Source organism: Neoarius graeffei, chromosome 17, assembly GCF_027579695.1.
Source record: "Neoarius graeffei isolate fNeoGra1 chromosome 17, fNeoGra1.pri, whole genome shotgun sequence".
Lineage (NCBI taxonomy): Eukaryota > Metazoa > Chordata > Actinopteri > Siluriformes > Ariidae > Neoarius > Neoarius graeffei.
Window position 1 is genome coordinate 55,821,044 of NC_083585.1, and position 18,827 is coordinate 55,839,870.

Genomic DNA, 18,827 nt, shown 5'->3' on the forward strand with positions numbered 1-18,827 from the left:
TTATTTTAAAAAAGTCAGACTTTTCTGAAGATAAGACGCTTGTACGGACCATCGAGTAGCCAGATATCACGTTCTATCTGGTTCGGCTGCCGCAGAATCAAGTCCGACCTTGGACGAAACATAGCCCGTGTTCTGAGTGGGCGCCCAGTCTGGATTGTTTCGATCGTATAATTTTGCTGGCGCTCCTAGAAGCGAAATGGTAATACACGTGTTAAAATTATAACAACGACCGAGTGAACCACGACAAGAGAGAACGCTCATTTCATAGCAAAATTCTCGCAACACGAAATAAAATTCTTCCATGATATTATCGAGAAAGCTTTTGAATCTCACCTGAGATAAAATGATTACTGCAAACACGAGCTGTTTTGGTGTTAGCCTCTGTTAGATCAGCCCTGCTGATGTTGTTCAGCTGTGCTCGTCTCCTCTCCGTACTAAGCCTCAGAGTTTCCTCGCCCTCTTTCCGAATCACGGACGCAATTCTAAGGGCGTATTCACACCTACGTTGTTTGGTCCGGACCAAACGACCAAACGAACCAAATTTCCCTTGGTCCGGACCTTTTGGGTTGGTCTGAATACAAACCACCGAACTCTGGTCCGGACCAAACAAGCGGACCGAGACCGAGCTGCAAGGTCGGACTCGGTCCGGACCAAAGGAACCCTGGTGCGGACCTTTTGGAGGTGTGAAAGCAGACCGGACCTAATCCGACAGTTTTGCTTTTTTGTACCTCGGGAGCTTCCGTCGTTTGTCGAGCATTATGGGAAACAGAGTCTTGACACTCCACCGCAAAGTGCAAACACTGTTTCGGTTGTCAAGGGAACCTTACAACAGTCGTTCAGTCATTCAGACCAGTGGTAGGCTAGACTACAGAGTACAAAAAATGAGTAGGGGGCAAACGTGGGCCGAGGAAGAAACGCGTACCCTTGTGGATATATGGGCAGATGTCCACATATCTGAGCTTTTGGAGAGAACACACAAAAATGCCGACGTGTTTGCTGTATTCAGTGAGAAAATGAAGGAGAAGGGGTTCACGCGCTCCCCAGAACAATGTCGGCTAAAAGTGAAGAAACTCCGTCAGACCTACATTAAAATCAGGGACATTCTTTCAAAAAGTGGCGGTACTAGCGACGCAAAAAAGAAATTCATCTATTACGATGGATAAGGCGAATATCCCGACACGTACCTCCTCCGTCTTGTGTGAAGAGCCAGAACTGTCACAACATGATGTGCGCTCATCAGCGCTATCCTCCGTAGCCGCCTTGCCCTTTGTCGTCGTCGTTGATAAATTACTTGTACAACAGCATAGTAATCGCACAATTGTGAAAACAGTAAAAACTGGAAAAAACATATTGCTTTGATGACATTAAAAAGAATAACAGCACGGAAAGCCTCCATGACTACTTTTGAACTTAACGCTTTGTGCGCGTGTCGTCTCTGACCAATAGCTGAACGGCCTCAGGGCGCGTGGCTTTGTTGACAGATTTTGGTCCGCTTACTAAAATGTACAGTGTGAAAGCGAACCGCACCAAAATGAAAAAAAAAAAAAAACATTTGGTTCGGACCAAAGCAAGTGAACTATCGAACTATACTGGTCTGAATACACCCTAAAAAATCGGAACGTGACACGGTCACGAGTACTGTTGTGACCACAACCATATCCAGCACAAAGCTATGGCAGAGCTAAAAGAACGCTTAAAGCAGTGGAAAAACAAAGAGTTGCGCACGCGTGACTATGTTTTGTATGGAATGTCGCTTGACCCCCGCATTTGTATCGCCACCAACATGGCCGACATCCGTGTTTCTATTTTGCTTTGACGTCACTTGCAAGTCAAGGATTGCATACTTGGCCACTGCTACTGGATTATATAAATGAGGAAAAATGCCATTCGTTTCCAGTTTACACACAGATTTCAAAAATTCCTCTCAGGGCACATAAATAATTCAGGAACTCATGAGTAGAACAGCACATCATCTAATTAACTGCATGAAAGCTGCGAGGAGGACAAAAAGCACATTCTAGCATTAAAGGCAATTAGACAGTGGGGGTTGAAGATGCAGATCTCATCATCTCATTATCTGTAGCCGCTTTATCCTGTTCCACAGGGTCGCAGGCAAGCTGGAGCCTATCCCAGCTGACTACAGGCGAAAGGCGGGGTACACCCTGGACAAGTCGCCAGGTCATCACAGGGCTGACACATAGACACACACAACCATTCACACTCACATTCACACCTACGCTCAATTTAGAGTCACCAGTTAACCTAACCTGCATGTCTTTGGACTGTGGGGGAAACCGGAGCACCCGGAGGAAACCCACGCGGACACGGGGAGAACATGCAAACTCCACACAGAAAGGCCCTCGCCGGCCCCGGGGCTCGAACCCAGGACCTTCTTGCTGTGAGGCGACAGCGCTAACCACTACACCACCGTGCCGCCCCCAAGATGCAGATCTGAAAATCATTTAAAGCAAAATGAAGATCAAGTTGGTGTGAATATGGAATGTCACCTAGCTATGACATGTACTCTATAAAAAATTTTTAAAGTGATCTTTTTCTTCCTGAACAGAGATCATAAACAGATGGAGTGATGTGGAGCCCCCCCCCCCCAAAGCTGCATCATCACAGCCCTAAGATCTGGCATTTTAGGTACAGTAAAACTACTATATTTTACATTTTTAATGCTTTGCTATCAAATGGCTATGCATATGCATCACTCTGAGTTTAAAATAAATAAATAAATAAATAAAATAGCAGTTCTGCCTTTGCAAGTTGGCATGGTAGTTAATTTTCATTTCCAATCCTTCACACAAAATTTCCAACATTCATTCTGCCTATTACCTAATAAGTTGACACATTAAAGGAAAACCCAGCAGCTCTCTTGAGGGGGCATTTATTTCTTTTTCTGCCATGGTTCATTCAGCTCCGCTTGTCAGAAAGCCATCACTGGAAATGAATCCAAAGTTCTTCTGACTGATCACCTTTATCTTCAAATGAAACATTTCCATCCAAAACTTATCCTGGATGATTCGTAAATCGTTAAAAAAAAAAAAAAAAAAGAAACCTTTATTCGTCACATGCACACTTCAAACAGTGAAATTCATCCTCTGCATTTAACCCATCTGAAGCAGTGAACACATGCACACACTCAGAGCAGTGGGCAGCCACACCAGAGCGCCCGGGGAGCAGTCAGGGGTTCGGTACCTTGCTCAAGGGCACTTCAGCCCAAGGCCACCCCACATCAACCTAACTGCATGTCTTTGGGGGAAACCAGAGCACCCGGAGGAAACCCACGCAGACACGGGGAGAACATGCAAACTCCACACAGAAAGGCCCTCGCCGGCTGCTGGGTTCGAACCTGGAACCTTCTTACTGTGAGGCAACTGTGCTAACCACTACACCACCATGCCACCCACAGTACAGTAGTTTAACCAGAACATCAAGGACACAGGAGCTCATCTGGCCGGCCATCAAAACAACCATGACGACCAAAACATCAAACAGAACTGAAATGTGACGACGTGAGAGAGGACCAACTTCCACGACAAATTGTGTACAACAGGAAAATCAACAAAAGGACTCAATTTTGTTCCCCAAGGGAAGATCGAGCCAAAACCATCGATCAGAACTGAAATCGCATGATAAATGAGAGAGGAGATACAATTCTAGTCAGAAGAAAATATGTGTGTTAAGTTGACCTGATTACTAATTTGTCAGCAAAAAATTGACAATACAATGACCGAGTTTTGTGCAGAAGGTCGAGTTCTTTCAAATAAAACAAATCAGAACTGAAATTCATTGAGAATTGAGGGATGGAGGAGACACGATTTAACTGAAAATAAAAGTTGTAAACAAATTGTTTACAGCAAGATCAACAAATGACCAAGTTTTGTTCCTCAAGGGAAGATCTACCCAAAACATCGATCAGAACCGAAATCGGGTAAGAACTCCGAGAGGAGATACAATTCTAATGAGAAGTCCCAAAACTCGTTAAGGTGACCTAATTAGCAGTTTGTTACCAAAAATTTGACAAAATGGTCAAGTTTTGTGCAGAAGGTCAAGTTCTACCAATCAGGCCATCCTTTTTTAAAAAAAAAAAAAAAAAAAAAAAAAAAAAAACTCAGTTTCCTGTCCACCGGGTGAGCAAAAAAAAAATTTTCAGTCGGGAGGGAAGGGATTTTCTCATCTCATCTCATTATCTCTAGCCGCTTTATCCTTCTACAGGGTCGCAGGCAAGCTGGAGCCTATCCCAGCTGACTACGGGCGAAAGGCGGGGTACACCCTGGACAAGTCGCCAGGTCATCACAGGGCTGACACACAGACACAGACAACCATTCACACCTACGGTCAATTTAGAGTCACCAGTTAACCTAACCTGCATGTCTTTGGACTGTGGGGGAAACCGGAGCACCCGGAGGAAACCCACGCGGACACGGGGAGAACATGCAAACTCCGCACAGAAAGGCCCTCGCCGGCCACGGGGCTCGAAGCCAGGACCTTCTTGCTATGAGGCGACAGCGCTAACCACTACACCACCGTGCCGCCCAGAAGGGATTTTTTTTTTTAATTTTTTTATGGATGGATAAAAAAAAAAAAAAATCGCAATGTTGTGTTTGCTTTTTCTTTCAGTACTTTATTACAAAAGCAGACACATTTAATAAAATATGACAGTTTAATCAACTGAAACTTGTACAAAAACTAAGTTAGCATTTTAAATGCTGACTGCAACATTTGCAAAACTTTTACAAAGGTACTTAAAATGTCCGACACACGGACTTTTTGTAGTTCTAAAATCGACCGTTAGGCCTAGTTCGGATGAAATTACACTATTAAAATGATCACTGAATGATTTGTTTTTCTGAATCTTTACTATTTTGTTGTTCGCTAGAATACCATTTTGCGATTCCACACTTAAGCAAATGTTTGAAAACTCCGGATCTCCTTCCTTCATGGTGGCTGCCATTTTTTTCTGCCGCACGGCGCATGCGCAGAGCTGATTCAGTTCAGACCACCATGAAGCCTTGTTTACCGGAGACTAAATAAGTGTTATCTCTGCTTCTGTTCCCTCCGACACACTACTGCCGCAGTAGCGTGTCGGAGGGAACAGAAGCAGAGATGACGCTTATTTAGTCTCCGGTAAACCAGTCTTCTCTCGTTTAATTACGTGCTGGCATCAAAAGACACCGTTGGTTGTAAATGAAGCCAAACTGAGTGGTTGGAGTGTATTTTCATACACAAATGGAGAAATGTTCGCTGAGTGTGTAATTGTGTAGCCCCACTGCAGACCGTTGTCGTTGTTAATTCATAGCATGCTCAGCTGCGTGAATGTGTCATGCACCGAAAATAAGAGATTTACAAGCCAGGAACGCCTCATGATGCAATACGCAAGAAAAGAAAGAAGATTTACTGCCATTTTACTTTGTATTTGAGTAAAGTGAATAAATAATTGGTCTGTGGAAAATACATTTAATCCTGGGAACTGCGTGCACAGGAGTTTATTTTGTGTTTACTCCCCCTCCCCCGGCTGGCTCCTTATTTGTCATGGCTGGCTAGTATGAGCCTTAGTGGAAAGCCCTGGGAATGCGGAAATGTCAAGTTCGATTTTAGATTTACGAACCCGAAAAAATTTTCGAAAAACCGGCGTAAAAAAAAAAAAAACCTTTCACCCGCACAAACGGCACTCACCCGGCCGGTGGACCGGAAACAGAACATTTTTTAATAATGGCCTCAGAACTGAAATCCATTGAGAACTGAGGGAGGAGATACGATTTAACTGAAAATAAACAAACAAACTGTTTACAACAAGAAAATCAACAAACAAACGACCGAGTTTTGTTCCTCAAGGGAAGATCTACCCAAAACATCGATCAGAACTGGAACCAGATGAGAAATGAGAGCAAATTGTGGCGAGAGGCCTGGAAAATTCATTAATTTGGCCTAATTATTACCTCGTTAGCAAAAAATTTGACAAAACAATCAGTACGTTTACATGCACATAGAGAGAATCGAATTTCTGCCGTTGCTCGACTGAAATCGAAGTTCAAAATGCCATGTATACACCTTAATTCGGCTGAAATTGAACCGAACTTGATTTCTCGGAATCGAGCTACACGACCTAGTTTATGCGATTTCTGCTGAGCTACTTTGTGCATGTATACCCTATCGAACTAGTTGTTGAGCTACTTCCGGAAGTGACGAGTGACGAGACCACAAGCGGGAAACACAACAGCCTCGGTCGGCATGACAACAGTAGTAGCGAGCAGCAGAAGAGGTCAGGAGGAACAAACGAAGAAGAGAAAATGGCGATGTAGAGCTCTCTGAAGTGTGGGTGGAGCACAGAGGACGGCAGGACAAAGCTTCTGGTACTAATAGGCTTTTTATTGTCAGACTTTTCAGTTTAACAGCCTACTTTTATTCTTGAGAGAAAACACACACATGCACGCGCGCGCGCGCGCTGTGTTCTAGTCCCGGGATGAGCTCTCCCCTCTGCTCTCCCTCTGCCTCCTTAAATAGGGCGCGGTTACTGGGAAGACACACAAACAGGTTAATTACCGTCAGGTGTAGTGATTCTGCCACTCACCTTCCCTGGCTCCGCCCTCCTGTCACAGACCGGCGCTTGACCACGCCCCCACTGCCACAGGCGAGCAGAAACGTGCACTTCTGGAGCAATGAGGAGACAGAGTTCATGCTCATTCAGCTTAAGGAGTTGAATATATTAAAATTCACGGACGGGAGAAAAACGCGCAATGGAGAACACGGAACTGATAACTTTTGTTTACACTCTTGAATAGCTCTTCTTCATGACGACAACCGGAAGTGTACCAACACGATGGGGCGTGTAGCGCCACCTGTGGCTCGGGTGCACAATGCACCTCACACAATAGCCCGATTTCATTGTGTGCATGTACGATTGGATTTCTCTGGCACCCTGCTGGGACCTTCAGCTCGATTACCGACAGCAGCTCGATTTGGATGTGCATGTAAACGTAGTCAATGACCAAGTTTTGTGTGGAGTGATGAGTTCTTTCAAACAAAAACAATCGGAACAGAAATCTATGGAGAACTGATGGAGGAGATACAATTTAACTGAATTGTGGACGACAGACAGATGACAGATGGACGCCATGCCATGGCAACAGCTCATTGGCCTTATGGACAGATGAGCTAAAAATGATGTTGCTACCGTATGATCTTCCCATTCATCTCAACTCCATTCAACACCGACATGAGATCTGAGTGACGTGTTACACAGCGCTCTCCATCATCACCACCATCAAAACGTCAATTAGGTTAAATCCTCGCCCAATAGAATTCCAGCGATGTGTAGATGCCAAAGTGTGCTGTGTTGAAGCTGGTCTGGAGGCTCATGACGACCCAACACCTGATTTATCAGCATTATTGCTGAGTACAGGTTTGATTATCTGTACGAAAAGCACTTTGTGATGAAATAAACATCCAAGTGGATCATAGCCGCATTATTAGATGCTGTCATCTGTTTCTCAGGCCAACTTTTATTCAGTTTCTCTACACTCATGCTGAACAGGAGATTATGAATGGATGATGAAGTGCCAACAGGAAATAAATTCAATTATCTTAATTGGAAGGGGAACTGATTTACTGTACACACATGGTATTTAATAATATTAACTAATAAAAAAAAAACATCTCACAAACCAAAGTGTCCATCTTTGTGTGGGTTTCATGGCGTACTTCGGCGTTTCTGTATTTAAAGACTCCGTGACTTTAATAGCTGGTGTACACATTTTATATCCCAGGTTCATTTTAAAATCTCATACAAATTGAGATATTTTGACATGCAATGTTGATTTAATGGTATTTGGTTCAAAACCCCAAGATGGATTGCACACGTACTGCTCAAGCACAGAAACGCTGACCGGTGCTGTGGTATAAAGTCTCCGACTGACGCCCATCTAGTGCACTTTTCACTCTCACCAGGTGGCTTTTATAGTCTGGTTAACACCAGACCATATCACAAGTGAAATATGGTCTGGAATCCGCCTATTGAATTTCTCGTAGGGGAGGTGTGGTTTACGATTGTCAACGGCCGTTTATTGGACGTTGCGAATGTCTATCATTTGGCGTATACGTAGCCCATGGCCAATCATGGCAGTTGTACCCGGTGACGTAGTTAGAGCGATGAAGAAGACGAAGAAAGACTAACGCCAAACGCTCTTCTTTTTTTAAAACAAACTTTCGCTCTAAACTATTCAGAACAGTGTCTAAAGCTTGATCGAAAGTTTGGTTCGTATCGCTCGCCGCCATGTTAAATGTGATCCGTAAACAGTCCCAAATAAACTACAAGCTTCCGTTTGTCGAGTAGTACGCGTCACCGTCTTTCCACCCCTCCCCACTCTCTGATTGGCTCCCTAACTCAGGCGAGCCTTTAGACCATAGTTTCCATGCTGTCTTTTCAGATCGGAACGATTGTGCAAAGCAGCATGGGATTTCCCAGGCCAGGCTTTTATGTCCTGCGACCCAAATCCATTTCCAAAGATGGCTCAAAGTTCATATTTCTGGTTACATACAGTTTCAGACATGTACATATTTACAATATTAAAATTTCATATAAATACGCAAGTGATTATAGAAAATCGTGCGCTGATTGGTCGAGAAATTCGGACTTTCTCTTGATAATCACCTCGAGCGACTCGACAAAATGGCGGACAATCGCTTCGTCACTGTAAGTGAGGAAGAATTCAAAAAGCTGAAAGAAAATGCTGTTCCCAAAAGCACTAAAGATGCTACAAAGTTTGGTCGAAAACTATTCAAAGGTAAGGTGGAATTGTGATTTATTTTATGTGACCGGGCATAGATGAGTGACAAGTCTGCGCCAATTTGAAATAATTTTTAATTAAATAATCACCTGTGTATTTATATGAAAACAGTTATCCACCTCAGGCTCAGTGAATATCAGTGATTAATAACCTCGACTTCGTCTCGAATATTCACTTCGGCGAATAATTGTTAATTATAGCATCAATTTTACATTTCTTAAAATACTGAATGTAAAATGGACATGTTACATGCATCAACACGGGTTCATTGCACTCACAATGTAATATAATGTCTTCTACGTACTGTCCTATAATATGACACTTTTGCCTTAGCAACCATCGTGAGCAGCAATGCATCGCTGTAATGAGCCAAATCAAGGCGGGTCTCACCTTTGTGGTGTCATCGTGCGAGCGCTGATAACGTTTCCAGCGGCAGCCATAGATCCCTGTTAGACAGGACAAGCACAGTTGTCTCTCATAGACCTGCAGGGGTTGGTGCTTCACCATGCTCCTTCAGCCTGGACTCCACTCCACTCTTCGACCATCCCACTGACAGCACAGCACCCTACAGAGAGAGAGAGAGAGAGAGAGAGAGAGAGAGAGAGAATGAGTATGTGAGAAAGTCAAAAAGTAAAGAGAAAACTAGAAAGAGATAGAGACAGGTAGCATGAGGGGAAGACAGACAGACAGAGGGAGGGAGAGGAGACAGAAACAGACCGAGAGAGTTGGAGGAGACAGAGGCAGGCAGACAGACAGACAGACAGACAGACAGAGGGAGGGAGGGGGGTGACAGAGAAAGACAGAAGGAGGGAGAGAATGGGAGAAGACACAGACAGACAGACGGAGGGAGGGAGGGAGGGAGGGAGGGAGGGAGTGGGAAGTGACAGACAGAGAGACTGAAAGGAGACCGAGGACACAGACAGACAGACAGACAGACAGACAGACAGAGGGAGACAAGGGAATGGGAGAAGACACAGACAGGTAGACAGACAGACAGAGGGAAGGAACAGGAGAAGACAGAGAGAAAGACAGACAGACAGACAGACAGACCAGTAGATAGACAGAGGGAAGGAACAGGAGAAGACAGAGAAAGACAGGTAGACAGACAGACAAGTAGATAGACAGAGGGAAGGAACAGGAGAAGACAGAGAAAGACAGGTAGACAGACAGACAGACAGACAGACAAGTAGATAGACAGAGGGAAGGAACAGGAGAAGACAGAGAAAGACAGGTAGACAGACAGACAAGTAGACAGACAGAGAGAAGGAACAGGAGAAGACAGAGAGAGAAAGACAAGTAGACAGACAGGCAGAGAGAGACAAAAGCATAAAGGAACTGCTCCAGGGCACTAAATCTGGTGCGTGTTTCAGCCTTCCCTGAAGAAACACGACTGTAGCCATCCAGCTAACTTCACAGAATTTATCATTTATATATTGTACCTACATATTTGAACTTTTCTAGACATATGCACGAATACAAACTGTTCGCTGTTTCTATTTAAAATGTTCGAAACATTCACAGGTTTAATCAGAAAAAGGCTAGCTTAATTGTGCTAGCGCATATAGCCACCATGATAGCAATATTATTTCAGTATTAAGGACATCCAGCCAGCTATCAAAATTTGCGATCAGTGAATACATACACTACCAATAAACAATAAGATGCGTTTTATAAGTAAGTGTCCGAAATAACACATTTTTAACTCCCCATGCACTGCTACTGCGGTCTAAACTAGCTGCTTTTCCTGAAACCACTGTTAATCTGTTGGTGAATGTCCAGTTCATGTGATAAATAAAGGATATTACATGGTGGCGTGAAGATATGAAGTTCATCTCATTCATATTTTCATCACAAGAAGATAACCTCCATATCTTCGTCCCATCTTTATATTATATGGACACAACCACAAAAAAAAAAAAAAACGCAAGTTAATCAAAAGAATTTTTATTTTGAACTGGTTCGCCATTTTGACAACACATCTAGTCAACAGGACAACACTGGGAGTGACATCATCGGAGTGAAATATCAGGAATTATTATACACACGGGACACTTTTTCGATGGAATAAAAACATGTTCTATTCCCTTTTAGCGGGTTTCTTTCATTTGGCTTGATAGCATGCAATATTGTTAGCATATCGCTTATCCTACGTGTATTACGTCACTCTACCCAATGGAGAATGAGCATTGAATATGGTTTACGATATTGCATGGTTGTCAAGACAACATGACGTCATACATCAGAGATGTAAAACTTCCGTGCTAGCGAGCGACTGGGACAATTTGTAAAACAAACATGGCCGCCAGGTTTGTTTTGTTAAATACAGAAGATTTTGAGAGAATTTTGAAAGAGAAAGACACGTTGAACACCCGAAAGGAATGTGTATGTATAATAATAATAAATAATAATAATAATAATAATAATCTCATCTCATTATCTCTAGCCGCTTTATCCTGTTCTACAGGGTTGCAGGCAAGCTGGAGCCTATCCCAGCTGACTACAGGCGAAAGGCGGGGTACACCCTGGACAAGTCGCCAGGTCATCACAGGGCTGACACATAGACACAGACAACCATTCACACTCACATTCACACCTACGCTCAATTTAGAGTCACCAGTTAACCTAACCTGCATGTCTTTGGACTGTGGGGGAAACCGGAGCACCCGGAGGAAACCCACGCGGACACGGGGAGAACATGCAAACTCCACACAGAAAGGCCCTCGCCGGCCACGGGGCTCGAACCCGGACCTTCTTGCTGTGAGGCGACAGCGCTAACCACTACACCACCGTGCCACCCATAATAATAATAATAATAATAATAATAATAATTTATAATCTTGGCTGGCTTTTTTTCATGGTATATCAGATATATTCCGTTCAGCTACTCATCTTCAACTCATTTAATATCATGCTAGCTGAATGGAATATATCTGATATACCACTCAATGCCAGCCAATATTATTCAAAATATGTCACTCAGATCCGTGATTTATTTTGTATGAAAAATGTGAGTTTAACAACACAAGAAGATAAACTTCATATCTTCAAGCCAGCATGTGATCATCTTTTTATTATATCGACACATTCACAAACAAAACGTCTGCAAATTTCTCAAAACAATTAATTGATTTCCTCACGAGTGACACAGATTTAGGTCCTGGTTTTGGTTCTCCACGTCCCGGATGGAGCTCATATGAAAAATACAAGTGGTGTATTCCCCAGAGGTTCGTATCGTGAAATACCGTGACCAAGTTCTTGAAAGTACTGACCGAGGCCCTCTGGGCCGAGGTCAGTATTCAAGGCCGAGGTTTTTTTTAAATAATATATATATTTATTTATTTCCTAAATTCTAACAGAAAACGAGAGCACCCGAAAGGGAAAACCGAGCCGAGCCGCCATTTTGAATCCTCATTCACGGCTGTAATGCAAATGGCTTCCTCCTCGGTATACAAGTGCACTTCCATGGCAGGAAAAAAAACTACATTTTGCCGCCTATGTCGTCCCCTATTTATACAAAATTGAGTCATTCAGGATTCAGCCATGTTTTTGCTCGGCGTTAGCAACAGTTACAGGTTTTTAGCTTTCTCCTGAAATGTTTTATTTTATTTCTTCTTCCTCAGGGTAGTAAAACTCGCTTTCGCTGTGAACACTGTCGTTATCGCTATCCATGCTCTAAAATTAATGCTATTCTCCTGAGAAATGCTGGCAAAAATTTATAAGATTTTTGATAAAAATCTTATAAATAAATCTTATTAAAAAAAGCTAAATGTTGACAAAAAATGCTACTATGTTTGTTGTTGTTGTGAACGAGCGAGTCGCCAGAGGTCCATAACTGAGGTCCGTAACTGGGGTCCGTATCATAGGATACGGACCCGCTTGCCAGCCAATCACAGCGCAGGATTTGATGGAAACTGGGCCGTGAAAAAAATAAATATCCTTATGAGACAGGTCTGTCTGTATTAATGAAATATCTCCAGCTGAAACTATTTAATCTCTGTGGATAGATCCAAGATTGATTCCCACCATGAAAACATTCTGCAATGTGCTGGAAGGGGGCGGGCCATGAAAGGATTGGGATGGATCTCACTTTACTTTTCGTCTCTACTGCACAAACTCAAGAAGGAGAAAGTCTCTAATACAGAGACTTTGGTTGCAAATTTGCAACAAAGTGGAGGTATTCTGGCTTCATTTCCAGTGTGAGCACGCTGTCCATTTTTTAAACAGTTGATGGTTGATTTAGAAAGCGCCACCTCTTGAATTAGCATTGAGGTAATTGGGGGGGGGGGGGGTGACTTTAGAAGAAACACAAAAGAAAGGCTCTGTTGACAAAATTACCAACCACACCTTTAAAATAATGCCATTTTAGCATATTTGGAGAATTATGCATATCAAAACAGATGTGTGTCTTCCAAAATAACTTCCCCTGCTCATGACAGAACATAGCGTTTAACCTATTTAAGCCTAGGTCACAACTGGATGTACGATTTTTAGGCCGTGCGATTTTTGGCGTTTCCCGAATCGCTGAGTTTTTTGTTCATGGAGAAAGACGCACGTTGGCCGTAAGTTTGTCTTGCAACCTGAAAAAAAGTAAGTGCCCGTAGAGTTTGTTTGACATGACAAAGAACCTCTGCGGCCAGTCTGCGGCTCGAAAATCAGCACGTCACACGCCCGTGAGTTTCTTGCGTTTTTTGCACATAGACCGGCCGTAGGAGCACGTACGGCCGGTTGTGACCGAGGCTTTAGTTGAATATGATGAATTAAATCTAACAGCTCTGTCACTTCCAAACATTCAAATTCTAATCACAAACTTGACTTACAGATAAACCTGTGAATAAAAATACCCAAGGCCAAGAGTAAACGATTAAAAGAGCTAAACTTATAGCAATAGCTTCTGTCCATTGCACTATGATGTAGCTTCAGATCAGTGAGTCTAATGCTCTTGTTTTAGCCAATGAAAATCCCAAGTGCCTTTTTTTAAAATCGCCAAAAGCATTATGGACTCTGATGCCAAAAGGACTTCAGGTCATTTTTAAACTAATACATATGTAAATCCAGAAGCTAAATGTAAACTCCGGTCGTACAAATTAGCATTATAGCTAATGCTAAATGGATTCTCCAAAGAACAGCAGGAGCACATAAAAGCTCCTCGCTCTTATCGGTTAGTGTTCCTGCTGCATAGCTGCTTAATAGAGCACTTCACAAGTGGACCCAAAATGGCTATCCAACCCATCAGAGGCATTCAAGAGGCACAGAGCAGAGACCACCAGAAGCCTGGAATTTGTATTACACCAGAGGAAATCACTTTATCCCCAGTAATTAGTGTTTGTACATTTTTAGCTCAGGCTCTACTGTGTGCCATGATGAGGACAACGCAAGACCAGTTTCAACTTCTCCCATAGTACAGTGGTGCTTGAAAGTTTGTGAACCCTTTAGAATTTTCTTTACTTCTGCTTAAATATGACCCAAAACATCATCAGATTTTCACACAAGTCCTAAAAGTAGATAAAGAGAACCCAGTTAAACAAATGAGACAAAAAAAAATTATACTTGGTCATTTATTTATTGAGGAAAATGATCCAATATTACATATCTGTGAGTGGCAAAAGTATGTGAACCTTTGCTTTCAGTATCTGGTGTGACCCCCTTGTGCAGCAATAACTGCAACTAAACGTTTGCGGTAACTGTTGATCAGTCGTGCACACCGGCTTGGAGGAATTTTAGCCCATTCCTCCGTACAGAACAGCTTCAACTCTGGGATGTTGGTGTGTTTCTTCACATGAACTGCTCGCTTCAGGTCCTTCCACAACATTTCCATTGGATTAAGGTCAGGACTTTGACTTGGCCATTCCAAAACATTAACTTTATTCTTCTTTAACCATTCTTTGGTAGAATGACTTTTGTGCTTAGGGTCGTTGTCTTGCCGCATGACCCACCTTCTCTTGAGATTCAGTTCATGGACAGATGTCCTGACATTTTCCTTTAGAATTCACTGGTATAATTCAGAATTCATTGTTACATCAATGATGGCAAGCCGTCCTGGCCCAGATGCAGCAAAACAGGCCCAAACCATGATACTACCACCACCAGGTTTCACAGATGGGATAAGGTTCTTATGCTGGAATGCAGTGTTTTCCTTTCTCCAAAGATAACACTTCTCATTTAAACCAAAAAGTTCTATTTTGGTCTCATCTGTCCACAAAACATTTTTCCAATAGCCTTCTGGCTCGTCCACGTGATATTGAGCAAACTGCAGACGAGCAGCAATGTTCTTTTTGGAGAGCAGTGGCTTTCTCCTTGCAACCCTGCCATGCACACCATTGTTGTTCAGTGTTCTCCTGATGGTGGACTCATGAACATTAATATTAGCCAATGTGAGAGAGGCCTTCAGTTGCTTAGAAGTTACCCTGGGGTCCTTTGTGACCTCACCGACTATTACACGCTTTGCTCTTGGAGTGATCTTTGTTGGTCGACCACTCCTGGGGAGGGTAATGATGGTCTTGAATTTCCTCCATTTGTACACAATCTGTCTGACTGTGGATTGATGGAGTCCAAACTCTTTAGAGATGGTTTTGTAACCTTTTCCAGCCTGATGAGCATCAACAACGCTTTTTCTGAGGTCCTCAGAAATCTCCTTTGTTCGTGCCATGATACACTTCCACAAACATGTGTTGTGAAGATCAGACTTTGATAGATCCCTGTTCTTTAAATAAAACAGGGTGCCCACTCACACCTGATTGTCATCCCATTGATTGAAAACACCGGACTCTAATTTCACCTTCAAATGAACTGCTAATCCTAGAGGTTCACATACTTTTGCCAGTCACAGATATGTAATATTGGATCATTTTCCTCAATAAATAAATGACCAAGTATAATATTTTTGTCCCGTTTGTTTAACTGGGTTCTCTTTATCTACTTTTAGGATTTGTGTGAAAATCCGATGATGTTTTAGGTCACATTTATTCAGAAATATAGAAAATTCTAAAGGGTTCACAAACTTTCAAGCACCATTGTAGTTGATTTCTGAGGGGATTTTAAGTTATGAAAGTTCAGTCATGATTTATTTATTTATTTATTTATTTATTTTAGCTAGCTGACCACATGTGTTAGCTAGCTAAACTGACAGGATTTTTTTTTTTATCATCATGTTCATTATTTGTTTCTACTTATTCTAGCTAGCTGGCTAACACGAGCTAACTGACAGGATTTTTGAGAGGAATTATCATTCATATTTAATTCATAAACATACATACTCTTTACTGCTAAAGCTAACCAACTAGCTATGAGCCAACCTCACAGGATTACCGAGCGGATTTATTTTTAATCCATATTATTATTATTATTAGGGCCCGAGCCCTATGGGCGAAGGCCCTATTGTTCTTGTAAGAGTCCACTATTATTATTCTTCCGTCTTCTTCTTCTTCTTTATTTTTCTCCGCTGTTGGGCCATTTTCGGGGCGCTTGCCATGGGCGAAAACGCACGAAATTTGGCACCAGTTCCGAGAATTGCCACCGCTACTCAGAACCAAAAGCCCAAACTTGGCCGGGGCTCAGGGCCTCTATAGCGCCCCCTAAGTCGTTGTGATTTTGGCCTCCCGCATTAAGGTGCCTGGTTGCCATGTAGTTTGTGGTAGTGCCATGCCATTTGGTATGCATATGTATCTCACTAATCCGGACAAAAATGTAATGCCAATGCATTAGCCACGCCCAACAGGAAGTGAGGTAATTTCACTTTTGTGCGAAATGCATGGCCACGAAGACGGCGCAACTCCTCCTAGACCGTTCATAGGCATGTCACCAAAATTGATACACATCATCTACAGACATGGCTGACAAAAGTTACTAAATACGTTTCACGTAGGATAAACCGTTCAGAAGTTATATGTCAATCAATTTTCACTTCAAAATTTTACATGCTAAAAAATTCATAACAAATCTTCTAATTGCTCAAAACTGCTCATACTTCACACGCAAATCACTCATTGGGCTTCTGACATGTTACCCAAATTCTGTGATATTTCGCCACTGGGGGCGCTATTTTTGGGCAAAAGATCCAATCTTTCCTCAAATTTGGTCAAACTTCACGGCCACCCTCTTACTACCTCCCATGTCATATATACCACATTTTGGGAATTTTCATCCATGGGGGGGCGCTGTTTTTGGCCGACGCAATTTCTCCAAAACGGGTTTTTGGTAAATAATTCCATAATGCTTTTCCTTCACACCACTACCTTGTGATAGTACGTTGCTGTTGTGGACACTTATTTTTCCATCTCATTATCGCTCATGTACAGCATAGCGCCACCTACTGACATGGGAAAAACCAAAAAATTTATTCTTCAAAAATCTATGTCTCATCTTCTATTTACTCAATTGTCATCAAACTTCATACGCAAACTCTTCATAGCTCACCTGACATATACGCCAAATTTTGTGCACTTTCGCCACTGGGGGTGCTGGTTATGGCAAAAATGATATTGCAGCTTCTGATTTCTCAAACTTGGCAAGCAAACTCTTTACAAGACCCTTATTGGGGCGCTTGCCATGGTCGACAACGCTCGAAATTTTGCCCCTTTCTCTTTGACTGCCACCGCTACTGAGAACCAGAAGCCCAGATCCAGGCGGGCCTCGGGGCCTCTTTAGCGCCCCCTAACGTGTTGTGATTTTTGCCTCTCGCATTAAGGTGCCTGGTTGCCATGTAGTTTGTAGTAGTGGCATGCCCTTTGGTACGCATATGTATCTCACTAAGCCGGACAAAAATGTAATGCCAATGCATTAGCCACGCCCAACAGGAAGTGAGGTAATTTCACTTTTGTGCGAAATGCATGGCCACGAAGACGGCGCAACTCCTCCTAGACCGTTCATAGGAACGTCACCACAATTGATACACATCATCTACAGACATGGCTGACAAAAGTTGCTAAATACGTTTCACGTAGGGTAAACCCTTCAGAAGTTATACGTCAATCAATTTTCTATGCAGAATTGTACATGCTTAAAAATTCATAACAAATCTTCTAATTGCTCAAAACTGCTCATACTTCACACGCAAATCAGTCATTGGGCTTCTGACATGTTACCCAATTTCTGTGATGTTTCGCCACTGGGGGCACTATTTTTGGGCAAAAAATCCAATCTTTCCTCAAATTTGGTCAAACTTCACAGCCACCCTCTTACTACCTCCCATGTCATGTATACCACATTTTGGGAATTTTCGTCCATGGGGGGGGCGCTGTTTTTGGCCGACGCAATTGCTCCAAAACGGGTTTTTGGTAAATAATTCCATAATGCTTTTCCTTCACACCACTACCTTGTGATTGTACGTTGCTGTTGTAGACACTTATTTCTCCAACTCATAATCGCTCATGTACAGCATAGCGCCACCTACTGACATGGGAAAAACCAAAAAATTTATTCTTCAAAAATCTATATCTCATCTTTTATTTACTCAATTGTCATCAAACTTCATACGCAAACTCTTCATAGCTCACCTGACATGTACGCCAAATTTTGTGCACTTTCGCCCCTGGGGGTGCTGGTTATGGCAAAAATGATATTGCAGCTTCTGATTTGTCAAACTTGGCAAGCAAACTCTTTCCAAGACCCTTATTGCGGCGCTTGCCGCCATTGTGGGAGTAATGTCTCTTGCCGCAGAAGCTGTGGAAGGTCTTTCGCGGGGACGCATGCCCCCGCCCCCCTTGGCCGCTGGCGCGAGGGCCCGTCGAGGCCGCTTGCGGCTTTAATTATTATTATTATTATCCCTGCTCATTTTAGCTAGCTAGCTTGCAAGATAAGCTAACCTGGTATGGTTTTGAAAAGTATTTGTAAAATCATATAAATTTTCATTATCGTCCCTGCTTATTTTAACTAGCTGGCTAACATGAGCTAACCTGACAGGACTTTTGAGAGGAATTGTAGTTCAATTTTTTTTTTAATATGCATAATCTTTACTGTTCAAGCTAACCAACTAGCTAATGAGCTAATATGAGCCAACCTCACAGGATTACTGAGAGGATTTATTTTTAATCCATATTA

At 42.7% G+C, this 18,827-nt stretch overlaps 1 protein-coding gene across 3 annotated transcripts in view; it reads right to left on the reverse strand.

Annotated features, from left to right (window-relative positions):
• gdpd5b (glycerophosphodiester phosphodiesterase domain containing 5b) overlaps positions 1-18,827 on the reverse strand; it is a 187,194-nt gene that overhangs the window by 123,802 nt on the left and 44,565 nt on the right. For all 3 annotated transcript variants that reach the window (XR_009650210.1, XM_060897759.1, XM_060897758.1), the window contains one exon: positions 9,183-9,357. Coding sequence is in view for 2 of the 3 variants with exons in the window: in XM_060897759.1 (XP_060753742.1) it covers positions 9,183-9,299 (117 nt within the window). In the remaining variant the exon portion in view is untranslated. The remainder of the gene's footprint in view (positions 1-9,182; positions 9,358-18,827) is intronic.